General features: G+C 40.1%; 1 protein-coding gene and 1 long non-coding RNA gene across 2 annotated transcripts in view; one reads left to right on the top strand and one right to left on the bottom strand.

The window, feature by feature from the left end:
• Positions 1-20122, top strand: part of LOC114059793 (dedicator of cytokinesis protein 2-like) — a 142467-nt gene that overhangs the window by 67144 nt on the left and 55201 nt on the right. The window contains exons 16-17 of the mRNA XM_027888641.1: positions 12050-12148; positions 13261-13355. Of these exons, the coding sequence (XP_027744442.1) occupies positions 12050-12148; positions 13261-13355 (194 nt within the window). The remainder of the gene's footprint in view (positions 1-12049; positions 12149-13260; positions 13356-20122) is intronic.
• Positions 8914-11085, bottom strand: LOC114059795. The gene is made up of 2 exons (XR_003571736.1): positions 10805-11085; positions 8914-9024 (listed from the first exon to the last, which is right to left on the bottom strand). It is a non-coding gene; the product is annotated as an uncharacterized LOC114059795 (long non-coding RNA).

The raw sequence follows: 20122 nt of genomic DNA, 5'->3' as shown, positions 1-20122 counted from the left end.
TTAGAGGTTGTTATTGGAGATGCCACAACACTCCCAGTGAAGGGCTGGGATTCAGTTGCTGGGGGTCTTTGGCACGTGAGTGCACATGGAAACAGGGGATGGAATTCTGTGCAACTCTGTCTTAGGGGATAAAATAGTGCATGTGGTGACATAATAAACCTAATATTGTATTTAAAAGTAACTCATTACAATGGCAGAAAAAGCGAGATGATGATACTCTAATACGTGTTGAGAATGAAGGGAGAGAGAATCATCTTATAACCTACTAAAGGATCATATAAATAACCATATCTCCTGCTGGGTGTGTTTAGAATCAGATGGATCTTGTGCCCAGTCTCTCCTGAAGTGTGTCCAAAAAGCAGGGATTTAGAAAACCATCAGTCACAGGAGTGTGAACATTTGACTGTCCTCCTGGGAAACGTGATGCTTTAACCTTGTGGAGTTTCTGACGTGACACCACAGAGTGATTAAAGGGTGGTGACCCTTTAATGATCCGCTGATGGAGTCACCAAAGGCAAGATGAACATCTGTGGGCACACCAAGGGCCCTGACCCTTGCTGAACAAATGACCAGCATCAGCACACGTCCCAGTGATGTCAAGGGCAAAACAAAAACCTGTTTCTTTGCCTTTTCTCACATTTCCTAATGCCTGGATCTCATACCTGATTTTGTGTCTTGTATAAATCCAGATTTTATTTTTGGCTTACGAAGTTCTATTTAGAGAGAGAGGGAAGTTAATAATTGGTAGATGTGTCTAATAAATCTGCAGTGTCCTGAGCTGTGTGGCACTTGCTTGTCACTGGGCGTTGGGGTATTTGTTATTCACTCCTTACTCAGTCTGGCAGTTTGGAGAAGTCCAGGAGTTATATATGGGAACTGCAATAAGCCTGACTGAAAAACTGCATGGAAATCAGTATCTCCAAGATAATTTGGCATGCTGCAATTATTTTTCCGCAAGGAGACAGGGAGATGAAACATATGCAGCGTTCTCTACGAATTAATGGAAACTTTAGTTCCTCATATGGTGTGAAATATGCGAAATCCTTAGAAAGTAATATGTAAGTTCATCCCATAAGCAGATACATATTGCCCTAAAATCGCTTTCCCTGTGCTTTCTGATCCTCTTCTAAGCACAAGACTGCAGAATGGCCTGAGTAATTAAGCCTTTTTCATGATTTTATCATCTCTAGTGAGTTGGAGAAGAAAAGAACAATCTCTAAAAGTAGTTGCATAATATGAATATGGCCTGCCCTGCTCCAGTGTCTCAGGAACAAAGATGACCTTTCTTCTTTTTTGTATCCTTGGGATGTTCTCCTGGGGCCTGTTAGTGTAATATCAGCAATTTTATAGAAGTTCCTTCCCTCCTTCATTATGCCATACTAGAGCAGTGTGTTGCCCTAGTGGCTCTGCAATGAGATTATTTTCAGAAGATTGCACTGTTTTTTTTGTTTTAAAGAATAATTTCATTGTAAAAGGTCTCCTCGGGAGTAGCTTCAGGTTTAATTTGGGTAAGCAGCAGTGTGATTTAAGGAAAATGCTGAAATGTGGTCCTGTGTCACTTAGAAGGCAGATAAAACATGAAGCAGGTGTGTGTGGTTTGTGTCTCATTCCAGACATGACTGGACATGTATTTCCCCAATGTTTTCCAGGCAAAGTTAAACAAGCAAACAAATGAATACTTTGCCACAAAGCTGAGCAGGCCAGGCAACCAAGCACCTGTTAGAGAAGCTTGGGTTAGGATTATCAGTGTGTTAACAACATAAAATTGGGTGTGTTTCCAGTTTTTCTTTGTTTTATTTGTGGTTTGGGTTTTTTTTATCCAGTCAAATTAAAAAAGAAAAAACAACCACACACTTCAAAATATTGGTAGAACCCCCAGAAACGTTGCTGGGTGTAATCTGCCAAGATTGCTTTGTTATTCCTCTAAGTTCACAAAAAGACTCATGAGGTAGGAATATAAGGCTGCCTGAGTGGTAGCCTGAGGGTGTGTGTATCCTTGTGTAACAGGAACTGACCTAATCTGGGGGGAACATCCTTTCCCTTTTTTTTAAATTAAAAAAGAAATTAATAAATTTCATACATTGATAAAGATGTCAGTGTTCCTGGTATTACTTGTTTTGGGAATAGCTTCCAGAAAACCACAGTGATTTCTGTTGCAGTAATTAAGACCAGCAGACTAACAAGGTTTATTTCATACACTTTGCATGTCCCCAGGACACCCCACATTTTTTCTTCCTTCAACCTAAAATGCTGATGTGCCCAAAACTCTATCAGGGGATCACTCCTGATAAAGGACTGGAGCCAGCAGGGCAGAAATGCATTAGAACAGGGGTTATATTTGGGGTTTCCCAGCTGCTGGCAGAGTCCAGGGTAACCCACCCTGCCCACTGTCCTTACCCTGTACAGTTATTTTCTTCAGTTGTTTTGCCACCAAAGAGCCCCCTCCCCACACACTGCTGTGAAACCCTGAATAGTGTGGTCAGGGATATAACAGAGTGCAAGTTCTTTTTTTCCTCTGCTCCAAAATCCTGGTGAGCACATTCTTGGTTTCCTGTTTTCATGCCTGAATGCTCTGTTCTTCCAGAGCATCTGTGCCTTGAGCTCTACAACCTGCTAAGGCCGACCTAATGTCCTGGAACCCTGGAATTGCAGCTCTGTCATTTAGACTTTCATGATAATCTGGAAGGGATAGGGAACTGCTGTTCCTGTATTTTGAATTTCCTCCTTCTCTCTTGCCTTATTCATTTGGCATCAACATATGTGCAGTGTTATTTCTGCTTTTGATTATAAACTTTTTTTGTTTGTTTTTTTTTTAATGACTGATTCATAACTATTTGCTAAAAAATATTTAAATATTTTAATGTTTGTTTTATTTAGCAATCTTTGGGGTCAAGGTGTTGTACCAAGGAGAGATTAAATAAAAGACACTTTTAATTTATGTGACTACAATGCCATTTAAAACCAAACAAAACAAGATAAATGGCCTTGGTAAAATAGTAAATGCTCTTTTTGCAACATCTTTTCTAAATGTAAGAAATTCTATGGGAAAGGCATCTTTATTTTAGGAAAGATAGTTAAGAAAAAGTACTCTACATTACTGGATTGCTGGCACTATGCCCTGCAGTCCAGGAAGTCCTGGTTTAAGATAAAAAAATCTTAGTGGCATCCTTTAAAATAAAAACTGAGCAAAACAAGTTCCTTTTTTATTTTTTTTCTTCTTCTTAATAAACATGCCTTGAAAACTGATAATGATCCAAATGGGAAATTTGATTCTGGTCTCTCCAGCTGTCCAGACTCTTGCCTTAATATTGTAATGTTGCAGCCAATAGTTTGGAGAGTCTTTGACCAGGAACCACACAAATAAATCATGAGATCCAAGTTTAGGAAGCAGAAATGTAACGTTCAGCTTAAGGGGTTTGTGCTGACTTACGTGGGAAAGGAGTTTGTTTATTATGTCACCAAGATATCACTAAAAATCTATGTGAAAATACCTTAAAAATTCTTTTGGATATGTGATGTTACAGGATGTTTGGTCTTTCAGTTCTACAGAATTAATAAGACAAAAAATTACTTTCTTCATAAACAACTCCCTTTGTATCCTTTCAGAGTAGGGGTGTAATAAGGATGATTCTACCAACCATGATCTAATAAGCTTTTATGAGCAACTTCAGCAGCACAACTCTGAAACTGCTATTAAATCCAACACTGCTAATATGGAAAATATAGTTGAGGTGTAGGTTGTAATAGTTCTAATCATAACCTTTTTCCTGTATCTGTTGTTAGATATATACTGATGCTCCCACACATTCTGTATTGTGGTGACTAATCATAAAAGTAAGAGGCTTACAAGTTTAGGAGATGCATACACTAAATATCTGAGGCATAACAAGTTATAATTTCTGTATTTGCCATTTCTCTGGCCCTCTGACTCATAAGTCTGCTCATACATGTGTGTGATCCCGATTTTGTTTGTTTTCTGCCAGGAATGCAGTTCACTAACATGTGTTTACGCTCATTATTTTGTTTGCTCTGTTCAGGAGAAGGTGTTATATTTGGATTAAATCCTAGTTTTAGTGATTGGGAAAAATAAATGTGTGCAAATAGCCCTGAATGTTTTTGGCAGTAAAACAGCACAAAGAGGTGTGTTTTTTGGCATATAGCTGTCATGCTCTGAAGGAGTTCAGATGGTCAGATGACATGGCACTACATCATATTTTCGTGACTGTGTTTGCAAAATTGCTGAGAGCTGTTTGAAACCCGGTCTGTGTTTGGGAAGACCTGGTGGAATAACAACCAATTATTCTGAGGAGGATTTATGTTTGGGGTTTTTCTGAGGGAGGTGAGTTGAATTTCAGACTAAGGACGTCATTTGCTGTCAGAAGGGTTTAGTGCCAGGGTAGCAGAGGTGTCACCTGTGAGCAGTGGGATGTGCTCTGAGAACCACCAGGAGCAGGAGTTCAGTCCTGTCTTTCTGAAGTTTTTTGAGGATTTGGAGGCTCCTGGATTGCAATCATGGAGCACCCCAAGGGCACTCACACTCCTGATGGAGCACAAATCAGGGCACTCTGGGATTCCATGTGGGATTCACTGGCAAAACTGCTGTCCCAGCCCCAGAGAGCTGCCCCAGAGAGCTGCCCCAGAGTCCAGTTCAGCAGCTCCCCGAGTAGGTACAGCTTTAGAACTGTCAAACACATACAAATGAAGCCAATTCTCCAAACACTGCAGTCAAAGGCAGTAACATATCTAAAAATAAATTCCAAGTATTTGGTTAGTGTAGCATTTGTATTAAGAAAAACGAGCAGTTTTCTTTATTAACTTGAGCTGTGAATGTTACTTATTTTCTCTCCTGTGCTTCTACAAGAGTGTTTTGTGTATATTTATGGTGATAAATGTATCCTTAACTGTGTAATCAGACGGTTGTTCATGTCCTCTACTAATGACCTTACTTTTTACAGGCTTTTGACTGGTTTATCTATTTCTCATTAAAAAAAAAAAAAAAAAAAGAAGGAAAAACCAAGTGCTAAAATAATCCCTGATTTAGTTACTCAGAGAAACATCCCTTCCCATCTTCATTCTAGTTTTCTTGTAAGCACATGATAAATCCAGCTCTCAGTGGGCTGGTGCAGCGAGTCATTAAAGGAGCATTCCTTCTTCTGCCAGAGCCCAGGATAATGTGTTAGTAGGGCAGAATCTCCCTAAAAGAGTTTAGCATGTGCCCAAATTCTTGGTGCAGACAACGATATTTGGGAAATTTTTCTCTATGTTATTGTAGTCTCCAGATGATTTGTTTCTGTTGCATTGTCACTGAGACTGAACCAACTAGGACATCTCACAAGTGGCTCCTTAAAGAGACCCACACCTGAGGAGGAGGCACATTTGGCAGTGGTTTGTGGAATATTCACTAGCAGGACATTCTGTAATGACTCAAAGTGGAGCCCACTGTTACATAAGAACTAAAACCCCAATATAAACCCCTATTGGATATAATTTAAATATGAAAAATAATTCAGATACGAAAGAAAGCTCTTCCAACAGTTGCTACTTGCTATTGTTCAACCCTTAACAAAGACAGTGGGCAGATTTTTTAGTGTAGTGGATGTGAGTTGTTGGAAAATGATTTTTATTGGGCCTTGTTTTCTTTGTAAGATCAGTTTAAAACTAAGAGGGATGTTTTGACTTTCAGCAGTTTTAAGCAGAACTATTGTGATAAAGCTTTGTTTTAACCATTCACAAATATATTATATTAGTCTCATCTCTGATTGTGTAGTTGAAATTTAATTTCATTTTTCTGTCTTCAGTGAGTGCAGCTGAAAAAAGAGCAAAATCAAATAGAATGGTTTAGTTCTGGGAATACAGGAGGCGGCTCTGTTTAGTTTTAAGGAAGTGAATCATCATCCAAGACATTCATCTTCACAATGTGTGTAAATTTAAAATATATGGCTTAGAAATAAAAGATGTTACTGCACTTTCATGAGTTTAAGTTGCCCACTTCTGCCCTTTTAGACCCCAATGCTGCTGTCCCTTGCAGCTGATGTGTTTTGCTCTGCAGTCTGGGTTATTTCCTGCTGTTCAATCTTGTCCCTCCAGGCAGGGAACTCCTTTCTCCCAGCCACTGCATCCCTTCCTGCAAGATCCCAGCTAGGTTTCCAGCCCTTTCAAATGCAAGAGATTGACCAGTCTGTGCTACAGTAAATGGATAGTACTTTTAATCTTATTATTTGCCTGTATTTTGTGCGTGTAGTTCCACTGTTTCTGTGGAATCCTGACTGCATGGCAATGAGTGCCCTGGCACACTTGGCAGGACAAGTCACTTGAGTGCCCCTCTCAAGTTCAGTGGCATCAGAGCAGTGGAATAGCACTTTGAACAAGGAATTGTGGAAATAAGCAGCCTGACAGCACCAGCATTCGCAGGTTTCCCGGTAGATATCTCATGTACCAGGGCAGGAAGCTCCTTCTGGCCTGTGGGACCCGACTGGAAAGGAGCTCAAGCAATTATGGGGAAGCAATTAGTGGATTGCAGAGGAGGAGGGAAGAAGCTGCACAGATCCCTGAAGGCCAGGATGGAAGATTTCATCTGATCCAGCAGGGCTGGGCTCAGGAGTGTGACAGCAGTGGGTAAGAGAGGAGGTGAAACAGCTCATTTTTAAGGTAACTGTGCTCTGGACAACCCAGTTCAGCTTCCAAGCAGTGATTGCTCATGCCGAGTGATTGCCTCCTGACCTCACTCTAAATAGTGCTATCCATCATTTACTGGGACACGCACCTTGAAGATTAACATGAAGTTAATATTGTGGGAGAAGTACTAAATTACACAACTGTGTTTGAACACAGACCTGAGCACAAGGTAAATCACTTACAGAGTGTTCATCCCAGCCAGAGACAGGAGTAGAAGTTCTGGAGTGGATTTATGGCACAAAAATGACCAAGCAACAAAACTCAGCAGCAGCAAAAACAGTGCGGAGAATGAAATTATATATATTTTTTAATATTGCTGGGAAAAGAGTGTGAAGTTAAAAATACACCAAAAATAGATGGCAAAGGATATATTCTAAGAAAATCAAGGTTCTTTTATGCCATACCCATAACCATTATTTTCCTGCTTTTATCTGCATCTGGATACGTCTTAAATGAGACAACATTGAGATTGTCTTGCTTGTCTAACTTGTAACGTGTCTTAAAATCCTACAGAGCAGCTGCTGTTACTATGTCATTGTGTTACAGGATTGTTCTGTATTGTTCTATCTGGTAGGCTGCTGGTTTTATAGCTGTACAACCTTTTAGCTAAATCATATGAATGTGAAGAAAAAGGCAGAACGAGCTAAAACAGCCCAGCATGTTTTCAGTCAGAAATCCAGAGCTGTCAGTGAGGTGTGGGATGAGCTCCTGTTCGCTCAGCTATGAAACACAAGGAGGCAGAACCAATGAACTGTGTGAGTGCATAAATGGAAAATTAAAAACTCAGACCTACTAAGAGCAGCTGAATGTTACTGTAAATTAATCATTAGTGAGGTGTGTTCATTGGCAAGCTCCAGGTCTGGATGGATTAGGAGCTGTTTCCCACTTCACACGTGAGGAACACAGGAGGTTGTTGCATAGCAGCCTGTTCCAATGTTTATGTATTTGTGCCTTTGCAGAAACAGTACATTTTAGGACAGCTCATGCATTGGCAGGGACATCTATTTCTGGAGAGGCAACAGAACTACTCCATTAGCAATTCCCTTCAAACCCTGCTTGTTTTTTCCTTTCAGACCTGCATTGTTTAGTGTTTGCATAATATGATCGAGATGTTTGTTTCAACCTCTGCATATGCCACAGTTCTCCAGGTTTAATGGGGTTTTCTGAGGAACTGTGCCTTCAAGCTGCTGTGGTTCTTCGTGGCATCACTGAGCATCTGCCATGCTTTTTTTTTTTTTTTTTTGCAATTGTGTTGCTTTTTAGCTCATGACACTAAACAGATGTGATGACTCAATGACTCTGTGAAGGCAGGATTTGTGAGACCTTCTCAATGATGTGTTTTGTGGTCCAACATAAATATTGATGATTTTTAACATTAGATTGAAATAGTTGGTTGCTTAGTTTTTCTTTAATTACGTTTCAGATGACATATTTATCCCTTTTCCTCCAGAAAGATTTTGGAACTGTTCTCAGCCAGAGAACTGTCTGAACCATGGAAATTCTTGGTCACCCTTTTTATGTCCATCGCTTTTAAATCACTGGCTCTAACACACGATGAATTTTGAATCTTCTGGCTTAACCTGAAAGGGAGTTCAGAATCAAATCCAATCTGCATAGGATAATTGCTGCAAACACCTCAGAAACTTTGGATTGTCTGGATAAGTTTATTTGCCCACTACAGCAAACTGTGTTTTAATTAACACAGCCCATCATTAGCGAGTAGAGATTGTGAGGTACTCTGCAAATAGTCCTCTCACCTCATAGCAGTTGTGAGAGCAAAATGAACATTTCAAAACTATCCAATATTCTGCTCAGGAGGGAATATAAAAATAACTACATCATCTTGGCCTTCAGGTCTTTGGATTATTAGGAATTATTCATGGTTTTATTTTGTCTGCTTTCTGATGCTGTACATGTGGTTATGTATTTACACTCTGGCTCTGTGTTAGTAAAGTGGGTAAATGTCACTTAAGTGCCCCCATGAAATAAATATCCCCCTAAGTCCTTCCAGAACTTCCAGCACAAGGTTTGTCCACCCTGCAGCCACTGAAAGGCTTCTATTAGATTAGAATAAAAAAATGTAGCTCCATTCCATGTTAATCCTGGGGTTTTTTTCGTGCATTTGCCTCATCCTTGTCCTCTATTTGAAGTTACTACGGCAACCTGTCACCATGTGCCTCTTACAGAGTGTGCTTTAGTTGCTAGGTGTTGAAGTTAGGCATCTTACTCACATCCCCCTGATGTGCCTCAGCTGTTGCTTTTCCCCAAAAATGTTGCACCCACAGCTAATCTGCACTTTTGCAGCCGTGGAAGAGATTCCACCTTCTTCCTGCTTGACCTTAGGGAGCCCTGTTTGTTTTACAGAATCAATCTGTGATTCCTTTCCCTGTATTCCATATACGCTCGACCAAAAGAGAATTTCTCTTACCTTACCCACCACTTTGCAGTGTTTATACTAAAGGCAGTGTTTTGGTTCATTTAAAATATTTTTTTTTTTTTAATGGACAGAGAGTTTGAATGTCTCCTGACATGTTTTCCCCCCTCACTTTCACTTGACTACCTATTTACTCCTGGCTGACCTGCAACGTTCGTACTGTTGATTTCCTTATTTCCTGACACATTTTTTGAAAGGCTGTCAGAGAATTATCTATTATTTAAAAAATAGAATTGAGTGCTGTTTCTGTTATGGGTTCTTTTGTATTTAAATAGAAATGAATGTTTTCAAGTTGAAAAAAACGTATTTTATTAGATCTCCTCAAAGTAGTGCTGACTTGCTTCTCTTTGCATTGTCTCAGCAGTCAAGTGTTTGCTTTGATACATTTATTTTTTATACATTTGACCTAGTTCTAATCAACATTTTCTGCTGTAATTCACAGGATGAGTCCTAATAAGCCAAAGCACAGCTGGAATGACTTGCTAGGGTTTGAACTTCACCTTCTCTGCCTCCTCTGTTATACCATTCAATCCCTACATACAACCTTTGACTTAATAAGTTTTTAAATCACAAACATTAGCTTGTGGTGTGACTCTGAATTTCTCCTGTCTGTCCAGTGAACATGCAGCTGATCCAAGTGTAAGAGCCGGTTCTTGTGCAGGACTGACTGTGTTTACAGGCAGTCCATGCTCTTTGCACATTGCACCAAGAGGCACTTAAACCACAGAGGAGAATTTCAGTGAATACATCGAGATATTTGCAGATCTGATCACAGCTGTGAAGAACCCTCTGTTATCCTTAAGTTGAGCCAGTGAGAATGGCAATGCTGGAAGGGAAGGAGGGAGAGGGCACTTCAGAGATCCGAGGCTGCCTCTGAGAAGCAAATCTTTCTCGCTGGCGTTTGGGGATTAGGAGGGAGGGGCAAGTTTTTACCCTATAAAGATGCTGGCAGCTGATTTCTGATAGCTGAGATTGCTGGCGAGAAAATGCCTCGAGATCAAGCAGTACTTGTGTCTTTTCCTGCTTTACAGTTATATGGAAACGATGGAAGAAGTTTTTGTAGCAAATCATCTTTACTGTCACTTTTTTTTTTTTTTTTTTACTGTATCATTCAGTCCCACTGAGGTGAATTTGACAGGTTGGGTGCGACCACTGCAATAGGTGGTCTCTGCTTATTTTCAAGGCATGCTATGATCTGTTAATTTTTAAATCAGCATACCCAGTCACTCAGAATAGGCATTCATGCTGTACCATAATCACACATACAGACGCATTTTTCGAAGTTGGTTTTAACAAAGGAAATAACCCTCTTAAAGTCTGTATGCCTTTAAGCAACATAATACATCCCTTCAATGCTCGTGAAGAAATGCTACTTATTTCTAGCACTGATTATTTAACCCGAGTCTAGAAAGGCATTCAGCAGTGAATGCTTAACTGCTAAAAACACAAGCTGCTTTTCACGGCAATTCTCTAACTTCTGTTGGTTATCTTTTTTTAAAATCAAGACACGAGAAGGAAACCCCCACACAGTTTCAGCACTGAATCCCTTGCAGCTCATTATTCCTCTCAGCTATGCACTGAACATCACAGAAAAGATTCGTCTGCTCCAGAACTGTAAAAGTGAACTACTACTGCGGGAAACCCAGCATTTCTTTTCAGAAGAGCATCACTACCCGAGAACACACGATTTCTTACCTGAAAGCTTTTGGGTTACCTGCAGAAAATGTGTCTTCTTAGCCTTAAAAAAGTAGGCAAGGCTCTCACGGGGGTTACTGTTACTCCAAAAGAAGGTATATTGGGTCCTTTAGGTTGTAATTTTGGCTGGTTGTAGGCAAGAAGTGCGCTGGGTCTGCTCACGTAGGAATAAATAAATAAAAAACAGGCAGCGCGAACCGAACAGCTGCTCATGGAGAGAAGAACAAGACCTCTAGTGGTCACAGCCTGGAGCTGAGGAAGGAACGATTCCCTCCTCTGGAGCGGGGACAAAATGGTTGGGTGCGACAGTGCAGATGAGAGCTGGTAACGTGTCCCCGATGGAACAGAGGGACAAAGTGAATCAGAGTCAAACAGAGACCCCGAGCAGCTCCAGGGGGGGATAAAATCCTGCTCAGAGGGGCTGCTGGATCAATTCTGACCCACTGTGCTGAAAAGATTCTAGGATATCTGGAAAATTATTCTACGTCCTCAACTTCATTGTCTCATTAAAACGAAGTTTAAATCAGGTTCGCTTTTAAAACCTCAGCAAATTAAAAGGCATCAATAAGGAGGGTTCTTCGCTGTGTGAAAGGAAAATTTCAAATCATTACTATTGCTGGGTGATAAAGGTCTTTGTGGCTTTCAGTAAATTCCCCGAAAACACAGGATTACAAATCACGTTGTGGATTTCAGCATTTTGACTTCGGGAATTGGGAAAAATAAAATATTTCCTTTTGAGGAAGTTTGAAAGAAGTTTTGAGATATGAAGGTCATAAAATTCTGCGGAAGTTTGGAGTTCTGTAATAGCTGCTTAAACACCTGCAAAATTTAAAAAAAGTATAGCATTTATTGCACTATTTCTTCCTTTCAATACCCTATGTTTTTAAAATTATTAGAAAATGTTGATGCTAATATATTTTCTTCCTATGAATTCTGAAGGGAAGACTCCTGGGCATCTTTATGTGCTTTTTAACAGTCTTAAGGTGATACTGAGTTATACTTTATTATATATAAAGTTTTCTTGTCACGATGTGTGTTTCCGTGTGGCAGGGCAGCTTTTGAATGATCCTTTTCGAGTTCTTAGCATGTTTTTTTCATCTGGGCTTGCAAAAGCTTGAATATTATTTAATTTCTGCATGCATAAATGGATTTATCAGGCATTTTGAGTACTCCAGCTTCAGAAGGAGTGCAATCCAATACCTGAAGTGATCCACGTGTGTTGATTTGTGTCTGGTTTGCTTTCAGAGTCATTTTGTGGCGTGCATGACAGCCATCCTAAACCAGATGAGCGACCAGCATTATTCAGTGTACATTGAAACTTTTCAGACAAGCTCAGAGCTAGTGGTGAGTACTAATATTAAGTATTTAATTTAATGTGGAAAAGGCAGTAGTATTTTTGTGGAGTATCTTGTTTGATTCTTCCTAGAATTAATTCTGTTTCTGTACATTTTCTGCCTCTGTGTTATTGTGTTCCCTCCCTCTTCTATTGGTGGCATTGGACAACGCTGTAAATGTTGGGAAGTAATTTGGAAAGACACAAATGTCTCTTGTTGATCCTGGCACCGAGATGGGGATGTAATGATCAAGAACAAGTAATGGGATCTTTGTGTTAAACTGTTTGTGGAGGGAAAAACCCAAACTAACAAAAAACCCCAACAAAATCAATCCTCAACTAGTTGAACCCTCCCTCCCCACTTCACTCACAGTGACCCCTTTCCACTTTTCATTTTCACTGTTGTGCCTACTCCTGCTCCAGTTAATCTCGTAGGATAACTGCAGTAAATTCCCTATTCTTGAATGCATCCTGTTATGCCAGTTGTTTATGGCATAATTTATTGACTCTGGGGGTACATTCTAGTTTGTGCCAGGGGTCACGATGTTCTAGAAGGTTTCCATAGTCTTATGTCTGTCTATTTACACAACTGACATAACTCTGAAGTAAGTCAGAGTGTTGACAAAGGATTTATTGCCCCATCAGTGCAATCTTGGACAGTTTGTCCCTGGAGGCACTACTTGCACTTGTCAAGAGCTGACCACTTTCCCCTCTTTCTTGAAGTCAGAGTAGTACCATTACTGGAACGCTAAATATGGACAAATTGGACTAAATAAAACAAAATCTGGTATTTTTCAAAACTATTTATTCTTTATACCTAGTGAGACTGTTTTCTTAATTAATCTAAAAAAATTCAACAATTTCAGTTGTTTACTACAACTTCTTCCTCAATTCATCCCTGCCTTTATTTTCTAAAGATCCCAAGGTAATGACTTCAGTGTAATGGCTTTTAGCTTTCATTTGGAGACATTTCATTTCTGAGACTCCTGTTCTGCCAGACTGCAGTTCCAACCTTGGCCTCACTGGTATCACCAGGAATTCTTCTGCTGGCTTCACTGGGAGCAAAGGGGAGCAGAAACTCTGTGTTTCACAGCCACAACCTGACAATATTTTGTCATTCTAGGACTTCTTGATGGAAACATTCATAATGTTCAAAGATCTCATTGGGAAGAACGTTTACCCTTCGGACTGGATGGCGATGAGCATGGTGCAGAACAGGTAAAAGGGGGATGGAGGGGCAGTGCTCACCTTCCACCTGCTTCTGCAAAGTGACTCCCTTCATGTCCTGCAAAAGGCTTTGTAGTGCAGTCTAAGACTGTTCCATCATTCCAGTTTGGGGAATGCCAAGAAGTTCATCTGAAATAATGTGCTGATAATCCATTAGATGGCTTGTTGCCTGTGGTTTAAGTCTATTTATGATGGAAAGAAAAAAAAAAAAGTTCTATTTAACAGTAAAGTGGAAGTACATAGTTGGTCTTAATGTTGACAGTCAGCAGAAGCCAAGCTGTCAAAGGTCAATGAGTCTTACATCTACAATTGCACAGGAAGGGAATGTACCCACTAATATGTCAGCAAATTCATTGGGATGCCAAAATTATCCAATATCTGAACCATTATGGCTTGCTAAAAGATCTGATGATAAAGACCAAATCTTTGGGTGCCACACAGTATTTGCAGGAGGAAGTTGAATCCGTGGTGTTTGCTGTAGGTCACATCACTGAGGAAATGTATTGCCGTGCTACAGATGATTTGGGGTTCCATCACTACTCCAGACTCAGGTATATTCCCTCTGCAGATGCAGATGGCATCCAAACAGGAGTTATCTACTCTATGAGAGCTTGTTGTTAATAAGCAGTCTGTGAGTACTTTTATACTCTAAAACTCACTGAAGGATTATCTTATGGACGTAAACTGTGCAGGTTGTACACCTACACCCACAGCTATAATCTGGTTTGGTGTCATCATAAATGATGGTGGGATACTCAAATTACTGTGCGATCTCTGCTCAGGACTGCTCTTGTCTTGCTGTTCAGATTGCAAGCAGCACAACCAAAATTTCATGCCATGTAGATTTTGCCACCACATGAGCTTATTTTCATTTTCATATCATGGTGATACCAGATTGGAAGGAAGAGTGACCTTTATGCAGCTCCATCATTGATAATGGTTTCAGACAGATGGCTTGGGACAGCTTAGCACAGATGGATTCCTTCAGGGTGTCTTTAAATATTGCTTGTTTGAAGAGGGAGGAAATGTTCTTCCTTGAGGTGTGAGTTTTCTTGTTGATTATGGGCATCAGTTTTAGAAATAAATCTTTTGGCAACAAGGAAAGGTGAGTAGATAAGTTACAAGATGGACTGTAAGAGAGTTTGTTTCTTAATAATTGTTCCTGGACTTTCTGAGGTACTGACTTTCTTCTTTTTGTGTCTCTAGTTTAGGGAGATTGGGACTGAGAATGCAAAACCAACCACAAGGCTGCTCTAAGCAAAGTTAGTTCAATTTGTTTATTTGGGGAAGTTGCAGGTTGAGGAAAAGTTTCCTCAATATTTAAACACGTAGAAGCTTTATCAATCATCTGTGTATGTAGGAGAAATGTCATCAAAAATGGGCATGAACATGTGACCAACTTTCCTTGTGAAATTTTATTTTTATTTGCTGGATTTCCTCCTCTTCCTACTTAATGGAAATCATGGCTAAAAATCTCACTGAAAGGAATCTGGATTTGGGGTGGGTGGGGAATCATTTCACTTACATTTCTTGATTTATTTGGATGTTACCTTTACAGCTGAACTTATTCTTGCTTCTTATTCTCAAACAAACACTTTGAATTTAGATGCTGGGCTGGATTATGAAGTGAATAAATTATTTTTTATTTTAAGCAAGACTTCTGTTGATAGTCACCTGTACTATCATTATTTTAGTTTTGTAGAAATGGTGGTAACACTGGCTTTTCCAGCAGTCCCAGAGAGACTGGTCTAAGAATTAGGTTTTTAGTCCTAAAGCACCTGGCACATGGAAGAACATCAAACCTTTCCATGTAAAACTGTTTCTCTGGTCTAGAAAATGCTGTTGACATCTTCAATACCCACAAGTACAGGATTATTTTATTCTATAGGGGTGGGAAGTGTCTGTCCTTTTTCAAAGAATTGACCTTTGGGGCTTGAGGCTTCACTTGGTGGTTCCTTTATTGCCTCAGGTGCTGACAATAAAAATCCCTTTGTGGGACTGTACATGTCCTAATGACTCTGAACTGTGTGGGACAGGTTGATCCAGGCTGATTTTGTTGCTCTAAGCCTCATTCTGTGTAAAGAAAAAGTCAGCATTAAGAAAAACATTATTTAGATCCTATTTAACAGCCCTTCTGTAAACACACTGCTTACCTAGAATGACTTGGTGCTGTTTATGCTCCTTGATTATGCTGCTGTTCTCAAGAATGCATAAGGAAATGAGTTATTGATCTTACTTTCATGTCTTAATTTTATGTTATATCAACAACTGGGAGGGAGGATTTTTATCTGTCTTTATAGGAATTTTGGTTTGGTTTTTTTTTCTTTTTTTTTTTAAGGTGTTTTTTGAAGGAACAAATGTTCTACAAAATAAACTGAAAGCTAATTTAGATTTCTGGATTTGTCTTGTTAACATTCTTTACTCCAAACCAGAGAAGTAGCAGAGGAAAACGTCACAAGGGATCAGACTTGGGTGTCTTGTAATAATACCCAGAGAAGAAAAGAAAATTAAAACCCCCCAAACACAAAAAGCGTCAGCACAGCACAGGTTTTGCATTCTTAATTCCCCTGTTGTGAGCAGGGGGCTCCATGCAGACCTTTTTTCCACTCTGGGGGAGGTGTTTTACCTCGAGTCTCCACTTTCTGATTTTGCAGAAAGCTTCCTTAGGGCTGTGGGCACATCTCCTGTGTCACCTGGCCAGTGGCAGGACGTTTCCTCTGGGCACTCAGCAAAGCCTGGGAGCCTCCCCTGCAGGATCTCCTGCATTTTGGAGCTTGCAAGGAAAGAAGGAGATGTAGAATTCATACATTTATGGAGAAGCAGAGGAAAGGGAAGAGCAAAACCAGAAGTGCAGATTTGGTGCTGTTTGTTGAGCAGGTCACCCTCATTAGTGTCAGATGGAACTAAAGACAGGGTATGAGTGATATCAGGGATATTTCAACTAAAATTTAGGTGTCTGGCATAGATAAGGGGCAAAGAGTGAGAGGATTACATCTTACAGTGTCCAGAGGAAGGGAGAATGGACACGTTCATGTGCAGGAGGAACTGTGGTGGGTGAGTTGAAAGAAGCTTAATTGACTAAACTTACTTAGACAAGCTTCGCATCAGGATGGAATGACTTCACTCTAATTACTTTAAATCACTTTTCTAAATAACCTGCTGTTTGCTTTTAGAGCATGCTCTGATTCCCAAAGCCCATTTGCATGAGGCAGAGGCTGTGTGTACCAATCCCACTGGACAGACAGTGTTCAATGTGCAACAGAGAATGAAAAAGGGGAATGAAATACCCTTTTTTGTTTGTTTGTTCTTGTTTTGGGTTTGGGTTTTTTGTTTGTTTGTTTTTCCTCTTCCAATAACAGCAAGATGGAAAGGACATTTTTTTTTATGCCATGCTTGGTGGGGCAGAACACTTTGGGAAACAACAATATCATCATTGAGGTCATGAGGAGATGAAGTCAGAGTTATTTTTGTGATTCTCTATGGTGGGTTTAATTAACTCTTGTTCCAATTAAGATTGCTTACTGCACACTTCTTACTAGTTGCTACTGCTTGTATATGCACTTTACTCCACTCATGACACTTAGATATTGGCTATTAACTTATTAAAAGCAGTAATTCCTGGGAACATGGCATTTGTGGGGTAGTGCTTTGATGGTTTGGATAATACCATGTGGTCTGTTTATCCTTCAGCTGTTCATAATTTTAATTTAGAGTTATATAATTCCTCCCAGGAAATTCATGTACCTTATTGTCAACATGAAGTGCACAGGGAGTCAGATTCACTGACTAAAAGAACAGTCAGTGGGGTGAGCATCTAAAGGGAAAGTATTCAAATCCCTTTCTTCTCTTTCTCTGGGATTTGAACTGGTAATTGCTTGCACAGAGTCTGAAAGCATTTGATCTTATCATAATTAGTACCTGGTATCAGTTTGGTCCGTGTCCAGTCTGAAGTGGCCTTAGTAAGCACTTGGATTTGTGTCCATTTGGGTTGGTTTTTGAGCTTTGCCCACATTATATTCAGGCTCTTAAAAATAAAAGCAAACAGTGTTTCACCAGTACATTTCAAGGTCGGTTCCTGCTTGCTGAAAAGCTCCTGTGAGATAACACTGGAGGGTATTTTCTACCACCAGGAGTTTGGCTTTTTCTAAAATACGTTTTCATTACCTGTGTATCTGAGTGTTTTCAGACATCTGTCAGAGTCAAGTCTTCCCCAGCGCTTTTTAAGTCTTAACTTGAAAGCTTTAGCACTGCAGGTATTTGGCAAAAGAGCTGGAATTGTTGTCAATTTTCTTTCGTTATATTTACTAAAAATAGCTGCTTGCTTGCTGATTAAATGCTTTGTAACACCCTCAAGACCTGGTTCTCATGTTGGAGCATCATTAATAATTCAGCAAAAGCCCACTGTGGTTTCTAAGCAGCGTCCCCTGCACCCCCAGGTACCTCAGCAGCTCTCACACTGCAGGTTCTCTTGGTATCCTAGTCCTGGCCAGGCAGCAAAGTGATTTCTGTTTAAAGAAAAGGCGGTAGGGATTCCAGGCCTTTGGGTTTGGGTTGTTTTGGGTTTGGGGTTTTTTTCACAGCTCGTCTGTGAATGACCCTGTGAAAGGGGACTTCTGAAATACGTGGTTTCCACACTAAGCTTATTTATAAACACGATCTTTGAAGAGAATCATTTCCCTGGAAGGGTTAAATACCAGGTTGGACAGGGCTTGGAGCAACCTGATGCAGTGGAAAGCGTCCCTGCCAATGGCAGGGGGTGGAATTAAATGGGCTTTAAGGTCCCTCCCAACCCAAACCATTCTGTGATTCTATGACTTCCAGTTATAAGAGAGAAAAACCTCAAAACAACTAAAATATTAGAACTGCTCCTCCCTGTCTATCTGCAGGTAGAAATGAAAGATTGTCATATTTCCAAAAAAAAGAAACTGCAACACAACCCCCAAATGAGTAGTTTGGGTTAGTTTTACTCTTCTTTTCCTTTTTTCTTTTTTCCCCAGAAGATGTATTGGAAATTAAAATTCATTTATGTAACCAAGGTTGGGTGATGGTGTTGCAGTTTATTTTGCACAAATAAGGTCCAATTTTGAAGGCTGATCTGCTGCATACAAGTAACTCTTTTCTTTGATCTCATTTTCCTCTGCAACTTTTGACTGACTTAAACATTCTTGATAGGAATGGAGTTGTTTTCACAAGGGCTTGAATTTTCAGGTGGGCAGAACACATTTACATATGGGCTTAGGGCACATTGCAGACCTTTGTAAGTTCACTGCATGAAAAAAATATTTTAAACTGCAAGTATAAATGCTTAATGAAAACATTCCTTTGTGCACACTTGCACAAAAGAGTATATGAAGTGTTTTAACAAATTCAGACAGTTTTTACTGTTTAGTCACAGGTTTAACTGTGTTTAGTAATAGTATGTAGTGAAAGTTTAGTAATAGGTTGTGTCCTTGGACAGTTTGGTTTTGCTGTGGGACAGTTTTGTTTTGCTATGAGACTAAAGATGTCCTTGCTGAAGTGCAGTTTCCCTATTAATATAAAGTCTCTTCCAGAGGGAAATTTATTTATTTACTGTTTTCCGTGCCGGGGTATTTGGTATCAAGCTCCTCGATGTTCTTAAATTTGTATCAGCTTTCCATTAAATTCAGGTTATTGTTTCCTCAGTGCTCTCAGATTGGTGCCTCCTTCCCATCACATCCAGGTTTCTCTGTTTCCTGGGTGCCTTTCCCAGTCTCTTCAGCAGTCAGTGCTTGCAACGGGGCAAACGGTGTAAGATTAGTCCTGGGAAAACAGGATGAGGCAGGTGAAGAGAGCAGGCAGTTGTTTCACTGCAGGCTGTAAATTTACTCCCTCGGAGAGTTGTACTTCCAGCTGTGTCTGATGTGTGTGAGTGGGTAAATGCTTTGCTGTGAGCCCCAGGCCTGGCAGAGAGCAGCCCTTCCACCTGCCTTTCCCCGCTCTGCCCCGTGGAACTCTTGCTTTTCCAGCCCTTGCATCTTTTCAGCACCACCCCCTGCAAGATGCTTATTCTGCACCAGCTCTGCGTGATGCCCGTTGTTACCCATGTCGTGGAATTATCTGCTTACCAAGAATCCAAACACTTAATTATGCAGTGGTTGCAGCAGATAATCCTCCCAGCAAGAGAGGCAGTTGCACATCACGGTTGTGGTACACAGTGGATGCCTGTTAGGTTCTGACTGCAGTCATTTATTTAGGCTTTTATCTAAAATGCAGAGAGCAAACATGCTGTGAGATATCCCATTCCCACTCCCACTGCAGAGTATCTCATTTTTCCTGCTATCAACTGCTGGGATGCTCCTGTTCCTTGGCTACGAACCTTCTGATCTAAAAGAAAAGTCTCCAGTGGAGAGAGCAACTCAACCCACAAAAAACCATCTTGGTAATCTGATGTTCTCAAAAAACTGTTACTTTCCCAGCTACAACTTTTTGACCTTCATATAAAAACCCTTTTGGGTTCTTTGCTGTGTGGCTGCAATAAAATATTGTTTGTATGCTTTCAAGCATTTAAAGTTTAGTAAAACATATGGGTGTTAAGACAATGAGGAGTATTTTCCTTCTGTGGAACATATGTGCAGATTAGTGAAAAAAAAAAAAAAAAAAAAGATAAAGAGTTACCCACACAAACTGTTCTAAGTATGTCGTGTCAGAAAAGACTGAAAATTCAGTATTCACAATTTTCATTAGGTGTTGTAAATGCAGTTGAGAAGTTTTCTGTGCTCCCCCCTTTCTGATTAACT

Source organism: Empidonax traillii, unplaced genomic scaffold (assembly GCF_003031625.1).
Source record: "Empidonax traillii isolate 1590-97213 ecotype Southwest subspecies unplaced genomic scaffold, ASM303162v1 scaffold242:size1152717, whole genome shotgun sequence".
NCBI classification, from domain to species: domain Eukaryota; kingdom Metazoa; phylum Chordata; class Aves; order Passeriformes; family Tyrannidae; genus Empidonax; species Empidonax traillii.
This window is presented reverse-complemented; position numbering and strand designations above follow the sequence as displayed.